Source organism: Wolffia australiana, chromosome 1 (genome assembly GCF_029677425.1).
Source record: "Wolffia australiana isolate 7733 chromosome 1, ASM2967742v1".
In the NCBI taxonomy this organism is placed as follows: domain Eukaryota; kingdom Viridiplantae; phylum Streptophyta; class Magnoliopsida; order Alismatales; family Araceae; genus Wolffia; species Wolffia australiana.
The window spans coordinates 5,447,727-5,464,091 of record NC_135835.1 but is presented as its reverse complement, the minus strand read 5'-3'; the positions used below and the strand labels follow the sequence as shown (position 1 = coordinate 5,464,091).

The 16,365-nt window shown below is 41.9% G+C and overlaps 3 protein-coding genes across 3 annotated transcripts; 1 reads left to right on the top strand and 2 right to left on the bottom strand.

Annotated features, from left to right (window-relative positions):
* The first annotated feature begins 239 nt into the window (after window positions 1-239).
* On the top strand, window positions 240-1,986 carry LOC144703142 (tRNA (guanine-N-7) methyltransferase). The gene is made up of 2 exons (XM_078575239.1): window positions 240-616; window positions 1,391-1,986. Exons 1-2 carry the CDS (start codon window positions 335-337, stop codon window positions 1,844-1,846), a joined length of 738 nt encoding a protein of 245 aa, XP_078431365.1. The 5' UTR covers window positions 240-334; the 3' UTR covers window positions 1,847-1,986.
* Window positions 1,987-3,789: 1,803 nt separating this feature from the next.
* On the bottom strand, window positions 3,790-6,453 carry EMB506 (Ankyrin repeat family protein). Its single transcript, XM_078575229.1, has 7 exons — window positions 6,025-6,453; window positions 5,402-5,481; window positions 5,165-5,263; window positions 4,819-4,917; window positions 4,646-4,744; window positions 4,476-4,574; window positions 3,790-4,067 (listed from the first exon to the last, which is right to left on the bottom strand). The coding sequence occupies exons 1-7, from the start codon at window positions 6,383-6,385 to the stop codon at window positions 3,963-3,965; spliced, it is 942 nt and encodes a 313-aa protein (XP_078431355.1). The 5' UTR covers window positions 6,386-6,453; the 3' UTR covers window positions 3,790-3,962.
* A 6,666-nt stretch (window positions 6,454-13,119) lies between these two features.
* LOC144703121 (peroxidase 31-like) lies at window positions 13,120-14,500 on the bottom strand. The gene has a single exon (XM_078575220.1). The coding sequence runs from the start codon at window positions 14,246-14,248 to the stop codon at window positions 13,241-13,243; it is 1,008 nt and encodes a 335-aa protein (XP_078431346.1). The 5' UTR covers window positions 14,249-14,500; the 3' UTR covers window positions 13,120-13,240.
* Window positions 14,501-16,365: the final 1,865 nt, after the last annotated feature.

The following is a 16,365-nucleotide window of genomic DNA, read 5'->3' as shown; positions in this document are numbered from 1 at the left end:
TGACAGTGCAAGATTAAGCTTTTAAATTCATGTTTGAATGAATGCCCGCCTCTGGGAAGGAAACCGATAAACATTTCCGAGATCCAGTTCAGCATCCATCACGACCATCAGGCTTGGGATGGACGAAAAGCACTACCTAGCACCTTATTTTTGCCCAAAAAAAACAATTTAATTAAAAAAGTCTACTACCTTGAACTCTTAACAATGCAAGATTAAGCTTTTAAGTTCATGTTTGAATGAATGCCCGCCTCTGGGTAGGAAAACCCTGTCTTTTCTCCGTTCTGTAACGTTGGTGGAAGAAGAAGAAGAAGAAGAAGAAGAAGAAGAAGAGGAGATGGCGTCGGCGGCCAACGGCGGGGGGCACTCGGGGCGGCTGCCGAGGAAGCGCTTCTACCGAGCGCGCGCCCACAGCAACCCACTAAGCGACTCTCACTTCCCCGTTCCTCTTCGGCCCTCAGACGTGGACTACGCCCAGCACTACCCCTCCTTCTTCCCCGCGACGAGCTCCCCGAAGATCCGCTTCGCTGATATCGGCTGTGGCTTCGGCGGCCTCCTCGTCAAGCTCTCCCCTCTCTTCCCCGACACTCTCATGATCGGCATGGAGCTCAGAGACAAGGTCTGGTCCGATCGAACTCTGCCCCATCTCCCCAATTTTACCTGCCTCTTTGCTTAAGAAAAAAAGACCCGTATCGCCAATTTCGTCTTGTTCGTTTTATCTCTCTTGTTGGTCTATTAATGAGGCGTCTCCCCAGTTTTGCCTCTTTTCTTTGTAAATTATTGACCCATTTCACCAATTTCACCTCTCCTCCTCCTAAATCAATGACCCAGTTCGCCGATTTCTCTTCTCTTCTTGCTAAATCAATGACCCATTTCGCCGATTTCACCTTCCTCCTTGCTAAATCAATGACCCATTTCGCTGATTTCAACTCCCTTCCTGCTAAGTCAATGACCCATTTCGCCGATCTCACCTCCCTTCTTGCTAAATCAGTGACCCATTTCACCAATTCCAGCGAAGTTTGCAAAATCAACTACCCATTTCCGCGAGTCTAACTTCCTCGCCGTTGAGCCAACGACCCATCTTCCCGAATTTCATCTCCGTTGTTTGCAAAATCAACTACCCATTTCCGCAATTCGAACTCCCTCGTCGTTCTACCAACGACCCATCCACCCGAATTTCATCTCCGTTGTTTGCAAAATCAACTACCCATCTCCGCAATTCGAACTCCCTCACCGTTGAGCCAACGACCCATCTCCCCAAATTTCATCTCCGTTGTTTACAAAATCGACGACCCATTTCCGCAATTCTTACTCCCTCGTCGTTTAGCCAACAACCCATCTCCCCAAATTTCATCTCTCCGACGCTGAATCAAAACCAGGGGTTATCGGGCAGGTGACGGAGTTCGTCAAGGAGAGGATCCTGGCGCTGAGGGCAGCGAATCCAGGGCAGTATAAGAACATCAGTGTGGTGCGGAGCAATGCAATGAAGTACCTGCCCAATTACTTCGAGAAAGGGCAGCTCGAGAAGATGTTCTTCCTGTTCCCAGACCCACATTTCAAGGAGAAGAACCACCGCAGGCGTGTGATCAGCTCTCACCTGTTGGACGAGTACGCATATGCGCTGGCGCCGGGCGGGACGTTGTACGCGGCGACAGACGTGGAGGAGCTCGGAGAGTGGATGTCAGCTTGTTTGGAGGCTCATCCTCTGTTTCGGGCCTGCTCCGACGAGGAGGTGGCGGCAGACCCGGTGGCGGCGCTGCTTTGCTCCGCCACCGAGGAGGCCCAGAAGGTCGCCAGGAACGGCGGGCAGACGTATCGCGCCATCTACCGCCGTATTCCCAGACAGTAAGATGATGCTTTGTTCTTCAGTTTGTGATCTAAATTAAGTGGCCCAGATCTTGAATTAGTAGAGTAGATCTTGAATCTCTTCGTCTTCTTCTTCAGTTCATGATTTATCTGAGAAACAGAGATTTTAAATTTCTCTTCTTCTGTTTGTGATCTTAATTAGTAGAGTAGATCTTAATCTTCTTAATTTTTAGTTCTTGATCTTAACTAGTAGACTAGATCTTAATCTTCTTAATTTTAATTTCCTGGTTTATTTAAGTGGTTGAGATCTTGATTTGTATTTGTCATCTTCAGTTCCTTTTCTAGTTAAGAAACGGAGATTTTAAATTTCTTCTTATTTTTCATTTTCTGCTATATTTTTTCTTCAGTTTGTGATCTAAATTAAGTGGCTCAGATCTTGAATTAGTTGAGTAGATCTTGAATCTCTTCTTCTTCTTCTTCAGTTCCTGATTTATCTTAGAAACAGAGATTGTAAATTTCTCTTCTTCTGTTCGTGATCTTGATTAGTAGACTAGATCTTAATCTTCTTAATTTTCAGTTCTTGATCTTAATTAGTAAACTAGATCTTAACCTTCTTAATTTTAGTTTCCTGGTTTATTTAAGTGGCTGAGATCTTGATTTTTATTCGTCATCTTCAGTTCATTATCTAGTTAAGAGACGGAGATTTTAAATTTCTTCTTATTTTTCATTTTCTGCTATATTTACATGGCTGAGATCTTGAATCTCTTCTTCTTTTTCTTCTGATTTGTATTCGTCGTCTTCAGTTCGTGATCTATTTAAGAAATGGAGATCTATAATTCCTTCTAATGTCTTGCTTCCTGCTCTAATTAAGTAGCTGAGATCTTGAATCTCTTCTTCTTTAACTTCTGATTTTTATTCATCGGCTTCACTTCGTGAATTATGTAAGAATCAAAGTTTAAATTTCTTTTTTTTTCTCATTTCCGTCTCTAAATTTGTAGCTGAGATCTTGAATCTCTTCTTTTTTTAAGAAATACCTCTTTATACTTCTTTTACTTTTGATTTTTATTCATCGCCTTCACCTCTGAGACGCTCCCCCAAGATCTTCTGTTGAGCGAGAATGCGACCAAGACTCCGTAAGGAAATCCAAGAAACTCTCGTCCAAGATTAGGATTCAAGAAAACAGATGAAAATGGAAATAGTTCAAGAACAATGGTGAGATAGAAAGGAAGAAAGAATTAGGAGTCCAGTCGTATGGATCTCCTCCCTCTGGATCGGGCGTCTCCCGCTCTCCAGGCTCACAACTTCCGATATTCAAAAATCAAGAAGCCCTTTCTTTCTCCATGGGCCTTTATTATAAGTTCCTTTGTTGACCACTACGAGTTGGTTGACCGGCGGCACTTAGTCCTATGATATGTCCGAGGCTGGATCGTATCAACCTCCTGATCTTTTGAAGTGACGGAGATTTTAAATTTCTTCCTATTTTTCTCAGTTGTGGCTCTAATTAAGTAGCTGAGATGTTGAATCTCTTCTTTTTCTTCTGATGTTTATTAATAGTCTTTAGTTCTTTATCTGTTTAAGCAACAGAGAGTTTAACTTTCTTCTTATTTCTCGCTTCCTGCTCTAATGAAGTAGCTGAGATGTTGAATCTCTTATAATTTTGCTTCTGATTTTTATTCATCGTATTCACTTCTTGACCTATTTAGGAAGGAGCGATTTTAAATTTATTCTTATTTCTCAGTCCCTTCTCTAATTAATTATCTGAGATCTTGAAATTCTTCTTTTTCAGTTTATGTTCTAGTTACCAAGCAAATCTCTTGAATTTCATCTTTTTTCTTGTGCTTAAGACGAATGACAGAAAAAAAAATGCTACAGATTACTCCAGTCAATGCGTTTATTTAATCAATGCTTTTATTTTGTATGAGAATTATATTTTTGCGGCTGCTCGAAGGATGACTTATGTGTTTAAATAAAACACATTGCGGCTCCTTGTGTGAGTAATTAAAACCTTGGTCTTGATTCCTTTGTTTATGATATAAGTATCTGGGCTCATTAATATTTCTCTGGAACTTGAGAATAATCGGATGATCCGAGTTTTACAAGCCGGTTAATGACCAAAGTTATGAGAAACTTTGATCTTCGATGGGCACATCAAGCGTTGCTTAGAGCTCTCTGTTTGCAGGAAGGAGTTTGAGCAGTTTTGCAAGCTCATAGGACTTGAAATCCTTCCCATAGCATAAGCTCAGATCCAGAGGTGTCTTTCCTTCCTGCCAATAAAAAAAGAGTATGTTGGAATGAATTTACCTATTTTCAAAAGAACTTTCATCAATGCTATAGTCGATAAGTTGTCTTTCGTAAATAACTCACTAAATTTATCTTGAGATACTAAAATCCTCGATAAGATTCTCTTCAGTAATTTATCTTGCTTAGCCGCACATAAAATGTTTTCTATCAGTTTATACAACATCGTTTACGCATAAAAGAACATTTTTTACCATGTTGCATTCAAAAAATATCAAAAAAACGAGATTCTAAATGATATCGTCAATAATAATATAAAAAATGGTAACATGTTCACCCACGAAATTTAACCAAGTTTTGAAAATTGAGGTGTTCAATCAGAGAGTTTAAACCTTTTTTAATCCACGAATTTATCTTACTTTCATGAGAATTACCTTATTTCTTCTGTTCTTGTCAGCCCCATTGATCAGTAACACCTTAGCGATGTCTCTGGACCTACCCTGAATCGCCAAGTGCAAAGGGGTCCAGCCCTCCTAAACAACATAAAAGTCATGATCAGTGACTAAAAACATCGAATACATTATATTAGAAATGGGGGACTGACATGATCAGCCGTATTCACATCAACTTTATACTTAATCAGCAGCTTAACCGTCTGAATAGCTCCAACTTGAACAGCGTAATGAAGTGGAGTTGCCCCATCCTTGATAATGAATTGAGAATTTTGATTCAGTTCATCATTTTCTAGTGGACCAAGAAGGATGATGGAGAACTTACCCTGTCTGCGAGATGTGGGTTGGCGCCTCTCCTCAGAAGATGACTGATTACTGCCTCCTTTTTACCAATTACAGCCAAGTGAAGAGGAGTTAAACCGTCCTGTGATACTGGAGCAACTCAAAATTTGCCAAATTAAAAAAAAGAGATGTAATCACCCAAGATGACTAATCAACCCGGTACTATAAAAATATAAAGAAGAATTACAAGGACCAAGCTGGTTCTCCCCCCAAACAATCACACCATTGTAAACCATGATGAAACAAAACCATCCACTTTGTGTCCAACTTTAAAAATATTAAAACTCAGTTTAGTTTTTTTGAATGAAAGATTTACTAATACACGGTACCTTATCATTGGCATCAATGTCTACACCATTCTGGACAAGGGCACCCAAGAAGGGTATCTGCCCGGATAGAGCTCGAGTGTGGTATGGCCTCCATTTGCTCTGCACCAAGTGAGAGGTTATAGAAATTTTCATATGAAACTGTGTAAAAAATGACAATATCGTCTTCATGTTGGTTTTACTCTTTACATTTTATAAATATGAAGGAAATTCGGGATAGATTGAGAGATCAAAACCTACGCTGGATATTTTGCTGATATTGGGGCCTTCATTCTGGTCCAAAATTTTTCTCTCTTCGGGATCTAGGAGCAAGTAAGCCTCTGAAAATTTTCAAAAAATAGATGCATGAGTACTAGAATGGTGTATATTCGGGCCATTAAATCGACGTCTAAGCAGTTAATTCAAGATCTAAAACCAAATTTCACATTTTCTGGAAGATTTTTAGATTATGTAAATAAATTAGTAAGTCGCACTGTGAAATAAAAAATTCTCTGGCATCTGAGATTCTCTCTGGCATAAATATCAGAGTAACCTACAATGAGCTGACTGACTTTCACCAAAATATTCCCCATCATCCGGCCAAGATTACAAATTTTAGAGGCAAATGCAGCGGCTGAACGATAGATTACATAAGTATCATCAATTATTCATTGATTCGTAGGAAATATTTGTGAAAAATAGTAAAGCTAGCCCATAAAACCAAAAAAAAATTGAAAGCAAGTAGGAAGCAAGAAGCTTCATATTTCGATTCCATCTGGATGATTATTTCAGAAATATAGAGAAAAAACGAATTGAACAAAATCCACCGAAGGTTCCCAATTGCCCAAAAGACTCTGATGAGAAGATTAGGGTTTGAGAGGTACCATGGCGGACTCGCTCGACATCAGACGCAAAGCTCAGGGCGTCATGAACGCCACTAGCCCTCCCTTCACCGCTGCTTTCGTAGTCTCGCCCGTCGTCTTCTTCGTCATTCATCACGTCCAATGAGCTTCCGTAGCCATCATCTGGTTCTTCCCAGAAGGCTTCGGCGACGTTTGAGCTTGAATTAATCCCCCGGACGAGCAAGGAAGGCGATGGAGTGTACCGGAAGAAGGAAAAAGATGAACACGACGCATCACAGCCGGTTCTGAATCGCGTCGTGGCATTTTCTCGGGGGATTTCAGCGAGAAAACCAGATCTTGCCGACCATCTCGCCGACCATCTCGCCGGCAGGAGCCCCGCCATGGCAGCAACGGTGAAGGATAAAGGACCAAGAACTCTGTAATTTTTAGTTATTTAAAAACAAATTACTCTCTCTCTCTTCTCTTCTCTCTTCTCTCTCTTTCACCCTCTCCTTTCTCTTTTTTCCCTCTCTTTCTCTCTCTTTTATCTTTCTCTCTCTCTCATCCTCCCTCTCTTTTCTCTTTCTCTCTTTTCTCATTCTTTCTCTCTCTCTCCCTTTTCTTTCTCTTTTTCTCTTTCTCCCTCTTTCCCTTTCTCAGTTTCCCTCTCTCTCTTCTCCTTCTCCCTCTTTCCCTTTCTCTCTCTTTATCTTTCTCTCCCTTTCTCTCCCTTTCTCTCTCTTTTCTCTTTCTCTCCCTTTCTTTCCTTTCTCTCTCTCTCCCTCTCTTATCTATCTTCTCTCCCTCCCTCTCTCTCCCTTCCTTCTCTCTCCCCCCTCTCTTCTCTCTCCTCCCTCTCTTCTCTCTCCCTCCCTCTCTTCTCTCTCCCCCTTCTCTTCTATCTCTCTCTTTCCCCTGATCGTCTATCTCTCTTTCCCTCCCTCTCTTCTATATATCTCTCTCTCCCTCTCCTTTCTCTCCCCCCCTTGTCTCTATATTCTTCCTCACTCCATTCAAATTTTTATCAGTCATCGTCATTCACCAACCCCTTATTGCATATGATTATAATCCCTTATCCTTCTCTTCATCCCATTGTCTTATTAACTTATATTGACCTCTTCTTATCTCGTAATCACCATTTAAACCCGAAGTTCCATTATTTGTGGTGATGACCCTTGCTCCTCACTAATTGGAATAATTCTTTTACGAGTCAAGGTTTTAATTTTTTTTATTTACTCAAAATAAAAATGACAATTAAATACCCTAACTTTGAGTACAACAATATCATTGTTAGACTCCATTCTTTCTGGGGAATGGCAATCGTCACCCGTCCCGTCACACGTCACCGTGACGGAAATGTGGTGGATGATTTGACAGTGACGCTGACGGAATGCAGGGGTAGTGATGGTGATGGTGATGCATGATGAGGTTTACGTGACAGTGACGTGACGTTGATGGGGTGCCCTGGACGCGTGACATGACGGAACGGCCATCACGGATGACGGCCGTAACGTTATTTCTAAATAAATTTAAAAAAACATAAATAAGTCTAGCAACGATAAAACCAAATGATGATGAGAGCTCGGTTTCAATTGGAAGCCAATCTAAAATACGAGACGAGTCATTTTAGTTGAGTGAATGTCAATCGAAGTTCAAACCACAGAAATGCTTGGAAAATTAACGACGAGAAATTGATAAATTGTTCCCTCTCCCCTGACTATTCTCAACACGCTCATCGATGAAGCAGAAACAAAGAACCAAGAAATATCAGATGGCGTTCAGATGAACAAGGAAACATCAAACATGACGAATTTGGACATCAAAGAAGACAAAAGAAGACAAACAAACGTGAAAAGTGGTAGGAGAACAAGGCAGAGTCGTCGTCGAAGGGTTCTGGCTTCGTCAATGATTCCACTTATTGTACCTCGCGGAGTCGTCGTCGACAGCATTGCTATGTGAACTTTGAAGCATTCTGCGCGACGTCGCACCTACCGGAACCATACCGCGTCATCTAGCAATAGATTAGAACAACAAACCATCCGAGAAAAACTTCCGCTGTCACTTCTCTACTACACTCCATTATCCGATCCCCCCTTCTTGCAAGAATCTCATCCCGATTTCGAACAGACGAAGATGCACGGAGTAATTTCAAAATTATCGTCGAAGATGATCGAAGTTTTGGAAGCAAAAAACGAACAAGACAGTTGTAATCAAATCAACAATCCTTCCCGCCATTTCCGCACCTCCAATTCCTTAAAATGCAGTGTGAATTCAAACTTTGCAGCGTATTCTCTCTGTCGGGTTGGCTTCGGTCATTCCTGAATTCTAACTTGGGAAGAACTCCGCTGCAAATATGCAGTATAAAGAGAGAGCAGAAATGGGTCTGGTGAGACAGGGTTTTCTCACGTCACCGGTGATGGTGACACCGTCACGGTGATGTGGACGTGACGGGGCGCCCAATAGAGGGATGCGTGACATAATGTGACAGATTTTTTGTATATCCAAGGACACATGACAGGACGGTGACGTGACGAAATTTTCTTCACGTCACCGTCCATCACGTTCTGTCTTCCGTTCCTTCATCCATTCCATCATGTCTGGGGTGTCACGTCCCGGATGTGCCATTCCCTAATTCTTTCTGAATTATCTTTTTAATTATACATGTATTTTCTCTATATTTGATTCCACTCATATATTTTTCATTGATGGTCTAGACTAATGGAAAAAGAGAAAGGTTAATTCCATATCAAGCTAAATTTAGTATTGGATCTTCAAAGTGAATTGAATGATGATGGCATTCTTAAAACTTTATTTGAATAGTGCCATACTAACTTAGTTATTTATATTTCTTATCATCAAGATAATAAGTTTTGTCTTATAATAAATATTACTATACCCATTATTAAATTTTAATTCACAGAGAATAACAGTTATTCTCCATAATAAAAAACTTTCATCCTTTGTGTACAAATATTAAATGCCAACTATCACTGGCAATATGTTTCTATGATATCGAAGTAAGACGAAGTAGCAAAAATGTTAATTATCTTGGAGAGAAAATGAAGTACCTTTGCACAGATGGCATCCATGATTTATTGGATATCAGAGCGAGACCAGTTGAGCTGCTCAAGTGCGCAGCCTCTAGACGTATCCATGCAGTCCTCAGCACTTCAAATCTCCTCCTTCTCGTTGACGAGCCCCGTTAAACCTCCGTCACTGTCATTACATCATCCCGATCGCATCGGGAGTGGAGAGAAGTCATGGGAAGCGGAGATAAGAAGGGGAAGGCCCCTGAGAAATTCTGGCCTGGTTGAATTTTGTCTAGGGCCTTTCCCAATTTATATTAAGTGAGTATTTTTCATAAAAAACCCTAAAACTTAAGTATATTTTCCGACATCCAAAAGACCATTTGATTGTGACCCTCTAGGCCCATGTATCAATCTAGTTAACGATTCCAACGGCCCAATAACCTTTATTAGCCTACCAAATTAATTGACTAAATCATCATATATATTAAATAATATCAAATCGATTTAACCCAATCGATAGGTTGAGTCTCCAACATGTCGGGTGCCAAGATACACCTCGTGATGTAAAATATACAAATGAGTGTGTATCAACTCACTCTTGGAGCCAGTTCGTCATCGGTTACCATGTTCTTATAGTCCCTTATCCACTTAATGCTCCTTGGACGAGGTAGGGTATATTCAACTGTCGAACCCTGATCGGTCATCCTAGTTAGTACTGATGCATTTGGAAATCGTCGGAGAACTCTTCTCCGATATTTCACTGCCTTGGCCAAGGACTTCATTGTATCATCTTCCTTGAGCTAATACCTCTTATACAGAGGGTGGACGATCCTATCTTGACCACTCAATCGTCTTCATGAACTTCTTGATGTACCCGAACTAAGACCATTTAGAATCCCATGATTAGAGATTCGTTGGCCATAGCCAAAGTACAACCGTCCGTCCACAAGATGTCTTTGGTGTCTCAGATCTAAGGACCACTTGCACAACTGTGATGTGAATCAACCTGATTGACAATTTGGTATAATATCATTCAGGGATTCGTACAGATCAATTCAGTGAACTCTTTCCACTAAAGAGCACCCATTATCTATCCTTAATGTCTCTACACCAATGGCTACGGGACCGGCTATACTCATCATATAAGTGAGGCTAGATAGTGTTATTCTATCCGGATACTTCAATGTCCTCCTCACGTATCCTTTGAATAGGAATATTTAGAACACATGCTTAAAGACTAGTGATCTCCGTGTTACGATCGCATAATAATTCAGTAAGTTCAATCATGTATTCATGGACTTCATTATAAGCATCACACGTATACTATAATGAATATATTCTATTGAACATGGAACAAGATGTGGAATGTGTGATTGACGTGCGGGCCACACATATTTCCATTAAATAATAGTTAGCTAGAAACAAATATCATTAGAGCCTAGAAATGAAAATTAAATAGGCACTTGAAAAGTGGACTAAAAACAGACTATACAGTATTATGACAAAATCATTGGCCTCTATAGTATTATTGTAAAGCCAAGGGGATTTATTTTTCTGAAATCCCCAAAGGATTCACAAATCTTCAACTTTATTCCCTATTAAATACAATGTTTAGTTAGTTTAAAATATTTATCACTAATGACAAAGTATTTTAAAAATATGTGTCAAGATAGTCCATAATAATGTCACAAAGTCCCTTTTCGTATTTTCCCAATACATTCATAAATCATCCATTTTATTTCTCTTGAAAAACTAGTTGGAAATATTTATGGTTTAAGACAAAGACGAAACAAAACTGTTTTGTTTGGACAACATGGTGTCAAAGTGTCTTACTATAACAAGTATTTAAAGCTTTTTATGCCCACCTCACTAAGGTATTTAGAAATCTACAACTTTGTCCGTCTTACAATGAAAATGGTACTTAGGCGGAAATATTTATTGTCAAAGACAATTGAAAACATAATGTATAATTAGACAGTAAAAAAATGCATGCATTTTGTATTATAGTGTGGTTGGTGAGCCTCAAAATTACTTCTCTTAGGTATTCACAAATCTTTAAAGTTTTCTGTCATGAAATCAAACTAATAATTATTTATAAATAAATACCATTAAATAAAAAATAAAATAAAATGTCCACAAGAAAATTAAAATGAATGCCAAATTAATGATATTATTATCATAATGTCAGAAATAACGTAAGGTATGATGATGATTTTATCTAAAAATGCATCCAGTAACATAAAAAAGAAGAGGATTTGATGGAGCAATCTTCTATCATCGATCGATGATAAAGTAGTATCAGAATTAAAGATCCTTCAAACCGTCTAAATCTCTGAACACTCCTAGGAAAAGCCATAACGTGTTTAAACTATCCAAGACACAGAAATTTTCAACATCATCGCTCCAGGGCTGTCCCTAGAGAGAGAGACATAGTTGATTAAAAGTCCTTGCATCCAAAAAAGCTTTGAAGAGCTCTAAAATTTACTGTTTGTAAACAAAACTTAAAATTGTTTTAAAATCTTCAACATTATCTCTCCAGAGTTGCCCCTAGAGAGAGAGAGAGAGAGTTGATTAGAAGTCCTTGCATCCAATAAATCTTAGAAGAGTTCTAAATTTTAATTTTAGTAAAAATCTTAGTATAGTTCTAAAATCTTCGACGTTATCACTCAAGAGTTTCCCCAGGAGAGAGAGAGAGAGAGAGAGAGAGAGAGAGAGTTGATTAGCAGCCCTTGCACCCAAGAAATCTTAGAAGAATTCTAAATTTTAGTTTTAGTAAAAAAAATAGAAAAGTTATAAAATTTTCAACATTATCACTTCAGATTTGTACCTATAGAGAGAAACAGAATTGATTACAAGTTCTTTCATCCAAAAAATCATAATTGACTTGTTCTAAAATTTAACTTTACAATTTAGAAGAGTTATCTCCAGAATTAAAGATTTGGGATTAGTTAATGGTTTCATAGAATGCATGTGAGAACGAACGGCTGGGACAGCTTTTTATGGCCAAAACAAGATCGTCGGCGCCACCATTAATGACCTCGGCTGGCGTTTTGGCGGATTCGAAGACAGAGAGTTCTTGCCCGCGCCCCTCAGTAAAGTTTTACGTTACCATGGCAAGAGAAATGGGAGTGTTTTCTCACGAGATTCACCAAATGCTTAGGAAATCACGTTTTACCGTAAAGATTGATGCCCGCGGCAAACTTGAATAAATATTATTATGATATGGCCCATTAAGACTTGGAGAGAGACAGAGGTGAAAGAGAGGAAGAGATAGAGGGCGATAGGGAGGGGGAGAGAGAGATAGAGGGCGATAGGGAGGGAGAGAGAGAGAGAGAGAGAGGGAGAGAGGGAGGGATAGAGAGAGAGAGAGAGATAGAGGGAGATAGGGAGGGATAGAGAGAGAGAGAGAGATAGAGGGAGATAGGGAGGGATAGAGAGAGAGAGAGAGAGAGAGAGAGGGAGATAGGGAGGGAGAGAGAGAGAGAGAGGGAGATAGGGAGGGAGAGAGAGAGATAGGGAGGGATAGAGAGGGAGAGAGAGAGATTGAGGGAGATAGGGAGAGAGATAGAGGGAGATATGGAGAGAGAGAAAGAGAGATAGAGGGAGATAGGGAGGAAGAGAGAGAGATAGATAAGGGGAGATAGGGAGAGAGAACGAGAGGAAGAGGGAGATGGGGAGAGAGAGACAGAGAGGTAGAGGAAGATAGGGAGAGAGAAAGGTATAGGGAGATGGGGAGAGGGGAGAGAGAGGTAGAGGAAAACCGGGAGAGAGAGAGAGAGAGAGAGAGAGAGAGAGAGAGCTGATGCCCAAACATACACAATATGTGGTCTGCAAAGACAAGATTTTTGGATGCAAGGACAAAGCAGAAGAAGAAGAAGAAGACGAAGAAGCAGAAGAGACGAAAGAAAGAGAGAACACAATCGAGAGAAAAAGACGAAGAACAACCCCCGCCCAGCCTGCGTATCCCCAGAAAAAAAAATAAACACTTAACGCCCTCAAACCACCATAACATCGATCCAAACCCCAACCCACCCAGAAAAATCCAGCATCAAAAACTGCACCAAATCCCCCGCCCATCTCTCGACGAGAATCCGAAGAGCCCCCCTCGAAAATCAAGATCTGTCAGACCATCATAAATATAATCACTTTAAAAATAAAAATACACTCCTCCCAATCGCCAAGAAAAATCAACAACAGCGCGATATCCTTCTCTCTCTACACGACCCGGGTCAAACGCGGAAGGAGTTAACCTGGTCGCACCGCCGGCGGACCTCGCCCGAGCCGCCGGTCTTAACGCCGAAGAGGCTGAGCTTCTCCATGGCTCGGGCGAAGTCGCTGAAGAAGGCGGCCTCGTCGGCAGCGTAGAGCTCCACAAGAGGCCGAGTCCTCGGATCGAGGTAGAGGGCCTGGTCAGATGCCATCAGGCCGAGCCCTCTCTTCAAATTCCGATAGTAAACGTTATCGAACTTGTTCGGGGTCATCACGTCGTTGAAGACCGCCACGGTGGGCCGTCGGCGGAACCCCATGCAAGCCCGGCGGAGCCCGGCGGCGAACCGCGGGTCCGCGGCCGGGTCCGGGGCGACCGCGCCGAGGCCCACGCGGTCCGCGAACTCGCGGCAGTGCGCGAACCCAACGGTGTGCGCGCCGGCCAGGGCGACCATCTCCCTGACCGAGAAGCCGCGCAGAGAGAAGAGATGGATGAGGTCGGAGACGGAGGCGTTGGAGCGGGGGAGGAGGCGATCCGGGCCGTCGGATGGGGAGTCGAGGCTGTCCTTGCGGCCGAGATGGACGGTGTAGAACGGGCCGCCGAGCATGGTGAGGAGGTCGCGGGTGGCGAGCGCGAGGACGTCGGCGCAGGAGACGGTGGCGGGGCAGGCGAGCTCGACGGCGGTCTTGGCGCGGACGATGACGTCGAAGGCGTCGCCGGGGAGGGAGAGGTTGATGTCGGCGTCCCGTTCGGCGCGGTTGAAGGGCGTGGACGAGACGAGAACGGAGGCGTCGCAGCCGTTGGCGAAGCAGTCGTGGAAGAAGAGACGGAGCGTGCCGGCGGCCGTCGTCGGGCTCGAGATCTGCTTCCCCGTCACCGTCTCCGCCACAATCTCCGCCACTCTCGGGCAGGTCTTCGCGTAGTAATCCACGTCCAACTCTCCCCCCGTTGCCGGCACCGCCGTTGTTGTCCCCGTTATCGCCGTTATGGCCATTATCGCCATTATCGCCGCTGCCCGCATCCGACCCATGTAGAGAGAGAGGGAGAGAGGAGATAAGAGAGAGAGATTGGGGGGGGGGGGTTTGTAGGGGACGTGCCTCGAGTGGAGGACGAAGAGGAGGTTTGGGTGCGCCACTGTTTGTCAGGGGTGTATTTGTAGAGAGAGAGAAACAGAAAGAGAGAGATAGATAGAGATAGATCGAGATAGATCGAGATAGATCGAGATAGATGGAGAGAGAGGGAGGGATGAGATAAGAGAGAGAGATGGGGGGGTGTAGGTTTGTAGGGGATGCACGTCGAGTGGAGGAAGAAGAGGAGCTTTGGGTGCGCCACTGTTTGTCAGGGGTGTATTTGTAGAGAGAAAGATAGAAAAAGAGAAAGAGAGAGATAGATAGAGAGAAAGAAAGAGAGAGAGAGGAGATGAGAGAGAGATGGGGGGGTGTAGGTTTGTAGGGGACGCGCGTCGAGTGGAGGAAGAAGAGGAGGTTTGGGTGCGCCACTGTTTGTCAGGGGTGTATTTGTAGAGAGAGAGATAGAGAAAGAGAAAGAGAGAAAGAGAGAAAGAGAGAAAGAGAGAGATAGATAGAGATAGATAGAGATAGATAAAGAAAGAGAGAAAGAGAGAGATAAGAGAGAGATAGAGAGAGAGAGAGAGAGATGGGGGTTGTAGGTTTGTGGGGGACGCCGTCGAGTGGAGGAAGCAGAGGTTTGGGAGCGCCACTGTTTGTCAGGGTTGTATTTTGAGAGTGAGAGATAGAGAAGGAGAAAGAGACAGAAAGAGAGAGATAGATAGAGAGAGAGAGAGGTAATTAGAGAGAGAGATGGAGAGGTGTAGGTCTGTAGGGGACGCGCGTCGAGTGGAGGAAGCAGAGGAGGTTTGTGTGTGCCACTCTATGTCAGGGGTGTATTTCTAGAGAGAGAGATGGATAATGGGCCACTGTTTGTCGGCTGGGGGCCCATGGTCCAGAGCTGGCTTTAATGGAATGACCCGCCATGCTGGTGCTTTCTTCTGTCGTGTTGGGGAATGATGGTTTTGGTCTTGGTATTGGTTTTGAGGGAAACAAAAACTTTGGTGTTAGTTTGGTCAGAAAATTCACAGTTAAAGTGAAAGAATCAAACTCAAAATTTAGGTCAGAAAAAAAAATTAAAATCTTGAACATTCAATTGTTGTAGGTAAAAATGCCGTTTTTGTCATGGATTCATCGGAAACTCAAAAACCAGCTGTATTTATATTTATCTTTACATTTGCATTTTAACTTATTTTTATATTTGTGTTTATATTTGTATTTGTGTTTCTATTTATAGGAGTTTGGTATAAAAAAATGATGAACCCTAACTAGAGTCAAGTGGAGAAGTTTACAGGGATGTGAATTATCAGTCTGATTAAAGTCAGTCTGGTCCATTTTTAGTGAAGCTTGTTGGATGGTTGTGGCCAGGTAACGTCACCGCCTGACCCAAGTTCAGTCAGACCAGACCAAATGAAGACTGTTGGCCTACTTTTTTGGTGCAAACTAAACTTCCTGTCCGGTTGTGGTTTAATTTTCAGACTATACCGAATACCAGAAGTATAATTACTAGTATTATAATATTTACATTTATATTATGCACTCTCTCTTATTAGTTTGAAGGGAGAGAGAGAGAGAGAGATGAGACAGAGGGAGAAAGAGAAGAGAGAGAAAAAAGAAGAGAGACGATAGAAGAGAGAGAGAAGAATTTGTTTTTAAATATCTTCATAAATTTCTTCATTTATGAACATATTTATCTTACTATCTCCATAGCATGGATGTTGATACATCATATGTTTTTGTACAAGCCACATGACCGTGCCACCACTATAGAATGTGTGTTTGTGCAGCCCAAGACAGAGCAATGTGGCCACTTCAACGCCAAAGCAGGTTTAAAAATAAAAGATCTATGCAAATATAGCTTCTTCTCTTCTCCTTACCCATTATTCTCTTAGTTTAACCTTAATCTCATATGTGTTCTTACTATTATATTCATATCTATTTTCTTATTATTTACTAGTTCTAAATCGCATTTTTCTCTAACCATCCAAATTAAGAAAAAATCTTGTAAACATTATTTTATCAAAGTGAAATTGTTTACAATCACAAAACACTCCTAATTTTACTTTGTCGGGTGATTAAG

Excerpts from the sequence above, each read along its gene's own strand:
- LOC144703142 (XM_078575239.1), top strand. The coding sequence starts at position 335 with ATGGCGTCGGCGGCCAACGGCGGGGGGCACTCGGGGCGGCTGCCGAGG. Across the intron at positions 617-1,390 it reads GCATGGAGCTCAGAGACAAG|GTGACGGAGTTCGTCAAGGA; the intron begins GTCTGGTCCGAT and ends GTTATCGGGCAG.
- EMB506 (XM_078575229.1), bottom strand. The coding sequence starts at position 6,385 with ATGGCGGGGCTCCTGCCGGCGAGATGGTCGGCGAGATGGTCGGCAAGA. Across the intron at positions 4,918-5,164 it reads ACATTGATGCCAATGATAAG|GACGGTTTAACTCCTCTTCA; the intron begins GTACCGTGTATT and ends CCAGTATCACAG. Across the intron at positions 4,745-4,818 it reads ACCCACATCTCGCAGACAGG|GATGGGGCAACTCCACTTCA; the intron begins GTAAGTTCTCCA and ends TTCATTATCAAG.
- LOC144703121 (XM_078575220.1), bottom strand. The coding sequence starts at position 14,248 with ATGGGTCGGATGCGGGCAGCGGCGATAATGGCGATAATGGCCATAACG.